Below are 11535 nucleotides of genomic sequence, written 5' to 3'. Positions count from 1 at the left end.
TTTGTCTGTTCTGGGCTAATGTAGAAACATGGTGGTTCAACATGGCGGACTCCACAGAAGGCGACCCACTGCATCTGTAGATAAAAATGTTTCATTCTCAGATAACGAAAACGCGATTCTTATATTCAGGTTATTATACATTATTGAAAACATACCTATGAATATTATGTTAGATCCTCCTAAATGTATGTTAGATCCTCCTAAATGTATGTTAGATCCTCCTAAATGTTGTTATAAAGTGCTACAAACAGCATTTTTTTTTTACTATTTACTGCATTTCATTTTACAGTTCTAATTATGATTTTACATATAAAACCTGATTAATTTATAAAATAAGAAATAGATTCCAATAAGTGCTGCTAACATGTTAATGCATGTATCCAATGAAAATAATATATAACGATCATAATGAGTATGTTTTGATACTTTAGGTTAATTCTGTTTCCAATACTTCTCTACATTCCTATTTTTGTATTGCCGCTGATGAGACTCTTACTTATAGGCAAATGAAAGGAGACTGAACTCATCCAGCTGTTTGAGTAATGATGAGTAAGTGACTCTAACAGAGGGAATGTAGGGATGGACATATTCCCCCTGAGTCAGATGACAAAGGAAACGTTACCAGTGGCAGCCTGTAGTAGCTGGTTGGTTGCCCTCTACTGGTGACATTGCTGTTGGGTGTCCTGTTCTATGTTAAGCTCCAGCAGCGTTTGGAAAACATTGTGATGATGTTCTGGGCCTGTATTTATCATATATTGTTTTTCAAAGTGTAAGACACATTTATGAGCCGACTTATTGCTACCTAGAGCAAATGTGGCAACTACTGTACATATTGTATCAAGGATATATTATTTATCTTCGTATATTTATTTTACAGTTAGTATACAAAACAATCAACATACTTACCTGTTATATTCTAACAAAATTATATATTATATGTGTCAGTGTATGTCAATCAAACTGCAACTTTCAAATGTCCCTGAAAAATAAAACTAACAAACACAAATTCTTTAGCTTACCATACATGTCATATTTTTTAATTGTGTTATATTCATGTTCTTCCAAAATTCAACCTAATATATGTATTATATATAAAAATTGGGATTAATAAATGGGATTAGATAATAGTAAACTGACTGAAATTGCTGCTGATAGAAAGAAAATCATATAATAAAGAGAATTTAGTACCAAGTGCAGACAGAAAAGCTTTATTCTGTTGTTTGCACGACTGATAAATGCAAAAAGGGAAGTCTTGCAACACTCCAGCAGATATTAAAATAAAATGCAAATTGTAGTGAGCCAACTATTACTCATCATGACTAATGACGTTTTGTACAATCACTCCTTTGCTGCAGCCATCTGGGACTTAAGCAACTTCCTAGACCTCCAGAGATTTCTTAAATCTAGAAAAGATTTTTTGAAAAGAGTTTTAAGAAATGTGATGAATAGGTTTTATTCTTACGTTTGCAAGTAGGAGTTTCTTTACCTCGATCTTCCACTTAAATACAGGCCCTAATCTTCACTAGAATTTGTATAAACTGCTTTATAGTTGGTCTTTCTGGAAATAATTATTTATGTGAGACATTAAACTGAAGAGGACTTTTAATCTTCGGCTGCCGAGAGGCTGAGCGAGCTCTAATCTCATCCATGGGGGATGAGGGGAATTTATGGAGGATTTCCTCAGAACGTCAATGACATGAAGACGTCTTTAAAATTCTCATAAAAACTCCCACTCCCAGTCCTGCACAGTGAATGACTCCACCTCCCAGTATAAACAACACAGGATGTATGCTAATGTTAAACAGCTTGGACAAATCACAAAAACAAATCAAAAGTATCAGAGAGGACAATTTACATCCACCAGAGGGAAGCAACCACCTGCCAATATTTTTGTCGAACCACAAAAACAAAAAAACCATGATGTAGTCCAACAACAAAGTTTATTGAGACCGATTTAATTATTTTCATGCACCCGAAATAACCCCTGAAATAATTTATGTACAGTTCAATAGCCTTAACATGTACAGGTTTCTTCACACTCATTAAACGATTCTTCCATGCATCTGCAATCTGATCATCATAACTAAAAGGCACACAAAGATTTACCAGAATCTCATTCAGTATATATTTCTCTTACAGATACCTTACTTGATTTCACACCGCTGCCAAACTGAAAACCAGTAATGGCAAACTTAAATTTTCTGCTCTTTTGTTGTGTTGACCCATCTCTTATTGTCGTGGCACAATTGGTTTAAAGATGATCCCAAGAACCAGAGAGGTTGAAAACATGGCACCTACGCTAAACACCAAGCTGTTATTGTTTGTGACACCAGTACCAGGCCAGACTACGGGCCTAGCTGGCCTATATGGCACTTCTCCCAGGTGACTGTAAAGGTTGGAGTTGATTCTCCTGTGTTTACTGTAACTTGTGTGTTTGTAGTTTTCTGTCAACAGTAAGGCTGTCGATGTCATCAAATGCTCCATATTAACCTCCAGTGCTTAATTTATTCTGTATGGAAGGAGAGGAGAAATGGGTTAAAAAGTTAGTGCTGGGTAGAGAAGAGTGACAGTGGGCGATCATGTTCCAATCATATATCAAGAGTAAATCTATATATATAGTCATTACCTTTTTGGCGTTGTCCACACACTGCATGTAGGCCGAGGCGATACTCGAGCAAGTCAAGGTCTTTCCTGTGTTCTCCTTGTAGCATTTTAAAATCTGGCTCTGCAAGTCTCCACACACTGGCTGGATATTGAAACGCCTGAGAGCACATAGAGAAAAAAAACACACCAGACATGATGTTGGTTTGGGCGTTATTAAGGCCAAATTTGTTTTACTTTCAAACTAGCCAACTATGCCTTTATTAAAGATCCTTTTGTTGACTCGTACCACACGTCAGTGCACTCTGTAACCTTACTAATCACAGAAAAGGGTCAAATGTTTCTATATCATTAAGACCACATTATGATGAATGCAAGTTAGCAGATAATTGTTGCATTCATGCAAACACAGTAAGTTTGAACTTACGCAAAACGGTTGTGAGTCTCCTCTTTGCCCTTCTGGAAGCTCTCAGCAGTCACTTTGTAAAACTGGGTACACTGTCAAAGTATCAAACACCACACGTTACTATCAAGGTCAAATGTCACAACTGCATCATACAAACGAGCTGTCAAAAGCTTATTTTTTATCCATCTCTGATGGCTGTACTTAAGACAATTACCTGTTGGCTTAAACAACATTTATATCTGATTGTACTGTACTTCTGCGAGTTTGTTTAGTCTAGTTGTTGAGTCTGTTGAGTCCTTTAGTGGTAACAAGGTAACAAAAACATAACAATTCCTATATTCAGGTAATTATACTTATGTATATTATATTCAATTTCTGCCAATAGATGCTCCTGAACGTTACACACTGGACCTTTAACTGAGGAATAAAGTATCGCTCACCTTTGTTTCAAGTTTTGCGACATGTTCCTTGTACAGAGCGTCTTGTTTCTTTAAAGCTTTCTCCTTCTCCTCCAGTTGATGAGCCTGTATGAGATCAAAATGTTATAATGTATAATGGCATCATTAAACCTCTAGAACCAGTACATTCATGCCAGCAATACATTTTATTGCTTAATATTTTGTAGACTGAGAAATTATATGACAATGTTTTTTGTCTCATCAAATAAAAAGCAGAAAAACACAGATGTGCAGCAGCTGTTTGAAATGTGGTTAGAGCAGAATGAAAGTGAAAAAGTGAGTCATGCGCGTATAAATTATCTCTCATCTTACCTTCAGCTCCATCCACTGAAACAAGACAAGAGGGCAAGAAATAGAAAGACATTAAGAGGAGGAAGGAACTTGATATTTACAAGAGAGATCCTCACACATATACAGATCATACATCATGTTCACTTGCGCTTACATAAAGCTGCACCATGAGCCTCTGATCCTCTGTCTTCATTCGCTCCTTCATGATGGAGTCCGTTAGGTTCTCCATGTACGCCGTCTTCTCCGCCTCCAGTGTCTTCTTCACCTGCTCCTCCACCTGAGCCTGAGCTGCTGCTTTGGCCTCTGCTCGAGCCTGAGCCCTCATCTCCTCCAGCCTTCACAGGTGCGCACACACACATAAACATGTATTTAATTTGAATCAATGCTCAGTCGATTAATCGATTGAATTGAATGTCTGCAACAGCGATTTTGATGTTATTTGTCAAGCAAAATTGCCAAAACAAATACTGGTTCCAGCTTCTCAAATGTAAAGATTTTTCTGCTTCAGTTTGCCTTCAATCAGTGTCAGTCAATCAACTTCTCATTTCACCTGTGCTATGTAAACTGAGTATCTTGGGTGCACACATTTTCTCCAGGTTGAAAAGCATCTACAGTTCTTTCTACATCTTTATTTTATCTCATCAGACAAAGTCAGAACACAAAATAATGAGATATAAGTTTCACAGTAATTTGCCCTTACTGTTGCTGCAGCTCCTGCCTCTTCTGGTTGATCTCCTCCTCCAGACTTATCTGCATCTCCTCTTTGATCTTCTGCCTCATCTCTTCCTCCAGCACTTCAGGAGAAACGGGCAAAGCTGCAGCAAACACACAATTTGTGAAAAAAAAAAAAAAATAGCACAAGAAATTTAGGTGATTAATTTCAAACTGTTGCTATAAATCTTAAAACACCCACATCTTTGTGATCAGCTCACCTGCTGCAGGTGGAGGCACTGAGGCAACAGCAAGCATTTCATCCTCAGCAACCGGGGGCAGAGACAGGGTGGTGGTGGGCTCCTCAGCAGGTGGAGCTGGATCCAGTGGAGGTGGTGCTAGAGGCTCTGCAAGGGGTTCATCCACAGGTGCATCAGTGGGTACGATGGCCAGTTCCTCACAGTGACAGGGCGGGGAGGGCTCTTCAAACGTGAGCTCTGGAGCAGGAGAGGGTGCTGCCACAGGCTCTGGAGGAGGTGGAGGTGGAACCAGTTCACATGGAGGCGGCTGATCCACAGCTGGAGCCACGACTGGAGGCACTTCTTCAACTGCAGCGAGCGTGACGACAGGCTCAACAAGAGTCGTCTCCACTTGCGGAGGCAAAGCTACAGCTTCAATTGGAGCTGAATCAACAGGATAGGGTGTGGTTATTAGTTCAACTGGTGTCGATTCAGCGGTGGGTGGAGGTGAGACCGTTTCCACTGGTGGCAACAGGGCGAGAGGTTCAAGAGGTTCCACAGAGGGAGCAAGAGCAGCAGGTTCAATAGTAGTTGGAGGCGTTGGTTGCACAAGTTCAGAGGGCAGAGACGAAGCTTGTGGTTCAGGAGGAGCTACAGCTGCTGTGGACTCCACAGGTGGAGGTAGGACAACAGGTTCGACGACATGTTCTGCTATCAGCGGTGTAGACAGGGTTTCTGTCTCTACATGAGGTGGGATGAAGGATTCAAGAGCCGGTAGGACTACGGGCTCCACTACAGCAGGAGGCGGGGGAGGAGAAGGAGGAGGAGAAAGTTCAGGCTCCACAAGTGCTTCTACTGTAGATGGAGGAGGAGGAGGAGCTAAGACAACAGGGTCGGTTGGAGGTGGAGGCGGGGCTGGAGGCTCCACAGATGCAGGAGGAAGGGATAGAAAACCTACAGGAGGAAGAACTTCCACTGATGGAGGTGTGGATGGGGCTTCCTGAGGAGGAGGAGGTGGTGGAGGTGAGACAACAGGGTCGGTTGGAGGTGGAGGTGGGCCTGCAGGCTCCACAGAGGGAGGAGGGAGAGAGAGTAAACTTACAGGAGAAAGAGATTCCACTGATGGAGGTGTGGATGGAGCTTCCTGAAGAGGAGGGGGAGGAAGAGGGGTGAATTCAGGCTCCACAAGTGCTTCTACTTGTGGAGAAGGAGTAAATGGAGGAGAGGGGGCTGAGACAACAGGGTCGGCTGGAGGTGGAGGTGGGGCTGCAGGCTCCACAGAGGCAGGAAGAGGGGAGGGGAAACTTACAGGAGAAGGAGCTTCTACTAATGGAGGTGTGGCTGAAGCTTCCTGAGGAGGAGGAGGAGGAGGAGAAGGTGGAGAGGTTGAGACAATAGGCTCGGTTAGAGGTGGAGGTGGGGCTGCAGGCTCCACAGAGGCAGGAGGGAGGGAGGGGAAACTTACAGGAGGAAGAGATTCCACTAATGGAGGTGTGGATGGGGCTTCCTGAGGAGGAGATGGAGGAGGAGAAGGGGCTGAGACAACAGGGTCGGTTGGAGGTGGAGGCGGGGCTGCAGGCTCCACAGAGGCAGGAGGAAGGGAGTGAAACTTTACAGGAGGGGGAGGGACGAGCTTTACAGGAGGAGCAGGTTCCACCGACGGAGGTGTAGACGGGGCTCCCAGCGGGGGGATGAATGGAGGAGGAGTCAGAAGAGGTATTAGGTGTTCAACAGAGGGGGCGGGAACTGGGGTGGGTGTTTGTGTTTCAGGTGGAGGAGGAAGATTTCCATTCTGTGAGAGCTGAGGAGAGACGAGCTTTGATGGCTGTCTCATCCGGTTGATGACTTTGTCTGACAGCTGACAACAGAAAGAGAGAAACTTATTGTTATGAACTCCATCTGCTGGGCATAACTAGCATTTCATTTAATTGTACCATACATTTCTGCTGTGAACCTTTCAATAATAAACAACTCATTCCCTGTTTGTTGCCATTGTTTTATGTTTGGGGGTTTGTGGCTTGAAACCATAAGAATTGTAAAACTTTTGACTATTAAAAGTAAGATCCCTTAATAAGCATATTTGACATTTGATTTCCAGAGGAAATGCTTAAGATAAATGACTTTGGGTTAAAGATTAAGTTTGTATTCAAGGTTAATTTTATTTCCTTTTTAACATCCTGCTAGTACCCCTGCAGATTTAGATAGCACCGGAGTAAATGCGTATATGAGGTCTCTTTAGAGGCCACAACCTCTCCAACTGACTGAAAGACCTGTTTCTGACCTTCCAGTCAAACTCTCTAATTTGGGCGATTTGTCAGTTTACGACCAGACAAGCAAGTTTCATCTCATTTGTTTTCAGAAAATTATTGTTTTTAATTCCACTTCCCACCTTTATTTTGTTTTACTATCCTCATCTTTATTCTTTATACTAGTCTTCTCTTCAACTTTTCCTTTTTCACAGTTTAGGAAAAGCTGTTCTGCATTAGAAAGTTCCTTTAATATGTTTTCCTTATTTTTCTGAACATAATGTCTGACTGGAAGAAATGTGTAATGATCCTGTGCAGGTTAGTTATATTCTTAAATGAGTTGTTGAAAGTATTTGTCCATTCAATAATTGTATAATTAACATTTATTCTAGTTCTATTGTGTTTGTCTTCAAAGTTAATCTGGTCTCTCTCTTTTTCTGACCTCAGCAGCACCAGCAGCCTAAGTTGATCTCATTTTGGTTATTTATATTTTAGTGGGTGAAAGTTCATGAGGAGGTCATGTTTTTCCAGCTTAGTTTCTTTTCTTTTCTTTTTTTTTAATTTTAAATTTAGGAGCACTGGCAGCACATTATCTGCCTGTCAGTCCCTCATTTGTTTATTTATATGGGTACTTATTTGGTTTGTTTAAAATTAAATTAAAAACGGGTTAATCTCTATTATTTGACTCTGTTTCAATTATGTTTGCATCAAAAAGTAATAAAATATTACTGGATTATAATAATTGATGCAATAATGTGTAAATCACATACATTTTCCAGCTGATAAAGAGCTAATTGTAATTATTTTATACTTCTGGGTAGTTTAATGTATAACAATACACATTATAATTAATTAGTTGGTTTATATTTTTGTATTAATAATTTCAATCAGCAAACTACTAACTTAAGCTCTCTAATGAATGTTGGAGTAAAAAGTAAAATATTTTCCTCTGAAATGTGTCAAGTACAAGTTGAGTAAGTACTTGAGTAAATGTACTTAGTGCTTCAAAGAGTTGTTTCATAGACTTATTATATATAAAATATCCTTTAATAATAATAATATTTTATAATATTGTTTAATTGTATGTCTCTTTAAGGATTTACTTGCAGTTATGTTGATGATATAATTGATTATTTTTAAGAAGAATATTTTTGGTCCATCTTGACAACCGACCATTTTCTTTCCAGAGCAGCCACTGACTTTGTACAGAGTCACAACAAACATGGGGGGCGAGATCAATACTTAGTTATACCGATAACAGAATTATGGATTACAGAGCTCACAGGGCTGCAGATGGAAAATGAACACCCATGCACTCTGCAGCCACTGTGTGCTCTTAAAACCCCTCTGACTGAATACTTTCTCCCAGATCAAATTCATGCAAACTCTCCCTGTGCTCTCACTCACCCGAATGCCCTTCACAAAAGTTACTCCTCCGCCTTCCCCATCCTCATGGGAGAAGTGACTCGGGCTGTTTCCCCCCATCCACACCCGCAGCTGCACACTGCAATCTGTGTTTACTGGATATATTTAATCCACAACGTGGATTGTGTTGCTCATTGAGATCAACTCGCAGCAGCTGCAACAAAGTGCCCTTCCCACCGCTGAATGCGACCAACAGGAGCTGCTATTGGATGCAGCTGAACAACGCCTCTCTGGATTGGTCCACTGGCCTTAAAGGCAATGAAACGTGAGGGAACATTGTGTCCCCTGAACTACAAAATGAGTAAAATCCAATCTGCTTATTTAAACATGTGCTTTCATGTTATGATCAACTACTTCAGACCTACAGAGACTCTATAATCTGTATTTGTAGCCAGGTTGTGTTTAATTTTAAATGGGCAGGGAGTGTAAAGAATTATTGTACTGTACAATGTAATGTTTCCTGTTGACAAACACTGCTCCAATACACCTGAGACAATCTATGAGAAAACAAATGACAGCTACTACATCATCAGAGTTAATATTAAGTAAATTAGCTCTTTAGAAAATAAATATTCAAACATTACACAAAAGACAGCTGCACCGTGATTTTTGCATCTGAGAATGCTAATGAGGTACTTATCTATATCTTTATTCTCAACAAATCCATGAACTGATTCACTAACAAACAGCTAAATCCTAATATATCTCATTCCTCATGTGCCAAAAACAATTAAAAACACATCAATGGTCCACATGTTCCCTTCCTGTGATGAACAGGGGCCCTGCGGTTTAGTTTGAGTCGATCCTACACGTCCTGCTGCTGCTGTAGATGTAGATTAGTCCAAGTACAAGCGCACTATTTGCTCCTGTTTATGGTACAATTCCTAAAAACTACACTTTAGCTGTTTTAGGAAAATGTTTAACCTTTTAAAAAAATATGATATTTGAGTTTTAGATACTAACACATAGTTGATCTCTTCGTTCTGTTCCTGGCATTTATTGACAATAATGAAAATGTAGAATATCAGCAGCTTCATCTTTTAAACTTGTCTGTGTGTGTGTGTGTGTGTGTGTGTGTGAGAGAGAGGAGTTTACTACGACAAGTATGAAAACACAATTACATAAGAGTATAAAACCTCTACAGCACAGTCGACCAAAAAACATCTCCAAGTCCAACACAGTGGCTGTTTTTCTATTCAACCATCAGTCTCTTCTTCTTCCTCTTCACTCCGCCTTCTTCTCCTTGGCGGCGGGTCCACGCAGAGCCGCCCGCACGCTGCTCCACACCTCCGTGTACAGCAGAGTGCCCAGGAAGACGACGGCCGTGCCCACCCAGTGCCAGGTGGTGAAGGGGTTTTGGAAGTAAAGGATGGAGAAGATGAGGCTGATGAACTTTCTCAGGGTCACCACCAGAGTGACGGTCAGCGAGGCGCACTCTGTGGTCAGAATGAACACGCCGCGGATGCACACATATCTGAAAACACTGGTTAAAGTCTGTAACAAGAGTGAAATAGAAATAAAAACACAGCAATTTAAACTAAACTTAGTACAAATACTTTGCTACTGTACTTCAGAAGTTGTTTTTTCAGGTATCTGTACTTTCCTCAAGTATTTATTTCCCTGACAACTTTTTACCTTTACACAAATATCTGTTCTTTCTCCTCCTTAAAGTTAAAAAACAGGCTTAAAACTTTACTTACTGAAATGATCGATTATGATTATTTTCTGCATCATTGCACGCCTTCCCAACATCAAGACCGGTGCGTATCACAAATGACAGACAGACACACAACATGGCAAAACAACAAAAACAAGGTAGAAAAAACGAAACGACGTAACAAGATGGAACGAAGAGAGGAAGACGTGACCCTATTTGCAGAATCAGTTAACTTTACACAGAAACAGCAGATAGAAATAACCTTCCTTTTACTTTTATACTAGTAAAAAGTACTCTTTTATTTCAGAGCTTTTACTTTTTCACTTTGACTTGAGTAAAGAAGTTGAATCAGTGCTTCTACTTTTACTCAAGTATCTGTACTAATACTTTGTATGTGAATGTGTGTACTTTTATTACCGTTTCAGTAACGATATCAAAGCAGCATGTTTTCTGTACCTTATTACAGCATATCATAATATATTCCTTAGATTGACCAATATAAAAATTGCTTCCCATTATAAATCAGTTTTTTTTTTACTTTTATCAAAACATGCATGCTATATTTAACTCTATTTAACTTTTGTTGTATTAGCCTTAATGACGTCGCTGATGTTTGCTGCACTTAAGAATCTGACCGAGCTATACCAATATTTGATACTCGACCAAACTCAAAATAAGGTATTTATGTTCGATAGCCAGACCTAATTGTGACTCCTTAAACTGAAGCAGTGTAACTCGCTCTACAGGATTGGTTTGTCTGCTATATATGTTGAGAACAGTTCAACCTAAATGGGATCATTTTAAATGCCTAAAGAAGCAGATCTATACTGTACAGATTAGAGGAATGTGAAAAAAGATAACGGTTACAGTAGATAACTGAATAAAAGCCAGTGAGATAAACTTTCTTAGACAGGATACTGTGTGATGACGTTGACCAGCAGGTAGATCCACATTATTGGCACAGTCAGTCCAACCTCAGGAATTACTACAGGAGCTGAGAAACAACAACATATTTATTTTGTGAGTAAAGACACAAAATGTAAATAGTTTTCGTGCACAACATTTCCTGAATGAACTCACTGCTTTGACTGAAGTAGACGCAGTGGCTGTAGATGTTTGTGGAGAGGAGCAGGAAGCCCGGCAGAGGTAGGCAGTGCTGCAGAGACAGAAAAGAGACAAACACAGTCTAATTTACTCAAATGAAGTTTATAATTCCCTAAAGACATGTGAATGTTTTGGAGCGTGTCCTGCATGTTGGAGCAGAAAGAAGACTCACATTATAGAAGAGGGCCTCTTTGGAGTGTTTTCCATACTGCTTGTACAGCGTTTCCTGGAAAATGCCCATCCTCGCAGACATCAGCAGAGCAAAGGTCAACATGCCGATACCTGAAAGGATCAACAAGAAAAAGTTAGTGTTGACTCAGTCTAGTGTATCCATAATAGTGATTATAGAAAGAGAAGCTTCCAAACTTCGGTGACAAGGTCTGGGTTTTGGTTGCAGCAGGGAAAATGGGAATCAATGAGTGAAGTGCGACAGTTAAGCTTGCAACAAAAATAAAGA

At 40.2% G+C, this 11535-nt stretch overlaps 2 protein-coding genes across 3 annotated transcripts in view; both read right to left on the bottom strand.

Annotated features, from left to right (window-relative positions):
* Positions 1 to 1921: 1921 nt before the first annotated feature.
* Positions 1922 to 8499, bottom strand: chchd3b (coiled-coil-helix-coiled-coil-helix domain containing 3b). Of its 2 annotated transcripts, XM_035665017.1 has the most exons (10): positions 8300 to 8499; positions 6112 to 6504; positions 4689 to 5997; positions 4457 to 4571; positions 3911 to 4091; positions 3778 to 3792; positions 3448 to 3531; positions 3029 to 3099; positions 2627 to 2762; positions 1922 to 2509 (listed from the first exon to the last, which is right to left on the bottom strand). In XM_035665017.1, exons 1-10 carry the CDS (start codon positions 8375 to 8377, stop codon positions 2486 to 2488), a joined length of 2406 nt encoding a protein of 801 aa, XP_035520910.1. In that variant the 5' UTR covers positions 8378 to 8499; the 3' UTR covers positions 1922 to 2485. The 2 variants fall into 2 exon arrangements, with proteins under 2 accessions (XP_035520910.1, XP_035520909.1); XM_035665016.1 differs by having other exon boundaries at positions 4689 to 6504.
* Positions 8500 to 8701: 202 nt separating this feature from the next.
* slc35b4 (solute carrier family 35 member B4) overlaps positions 8702 to 11535 on the bottom strand; it is a 5541-nt gene continuing 2707 nt past the window's right edge. Inside the window, exons 7-10 of the mRNA XM_035665567.1 lie at positions 11251 to 11360; positions 11055 to 11130; positions 10893 to 10968; positions 8702 to 9791 (exon numbers count right to left, since the gene is read on the bottom strand). Coding sequence (XP_035521460.1) covers positions 9542 to 9791; positions 10893 to 10968; positions 11055 to 11130; positions 11251 to 11360 — 512 coding nt within the window. The 3' untranslated portion in view covers positions 8702 to 9541. The remainder of the gene's footprint in view (positions 9792 to 10892; positions 10969 to 11054; positions 11131 to 11250; positions 11361 to 11535) is intronic.

This window comes from Morone saxatilis, unplaced genomic scaffold, assembly GCF_004916995.1.
Source record: "Morone saxatilis isolate NCDOM2014 unplaced genomic scaffold, NCSU_SB_2.0 Contig2, whole genome shotgun sequence".
NCBI lineage: Eukaryota > Metazoa > Chordata > Actinopteri > Moronidae > Morone > Morone saxatilis.
This window is presented reverse-complemented; position numbering and strand designations above follow the sequence as displayed.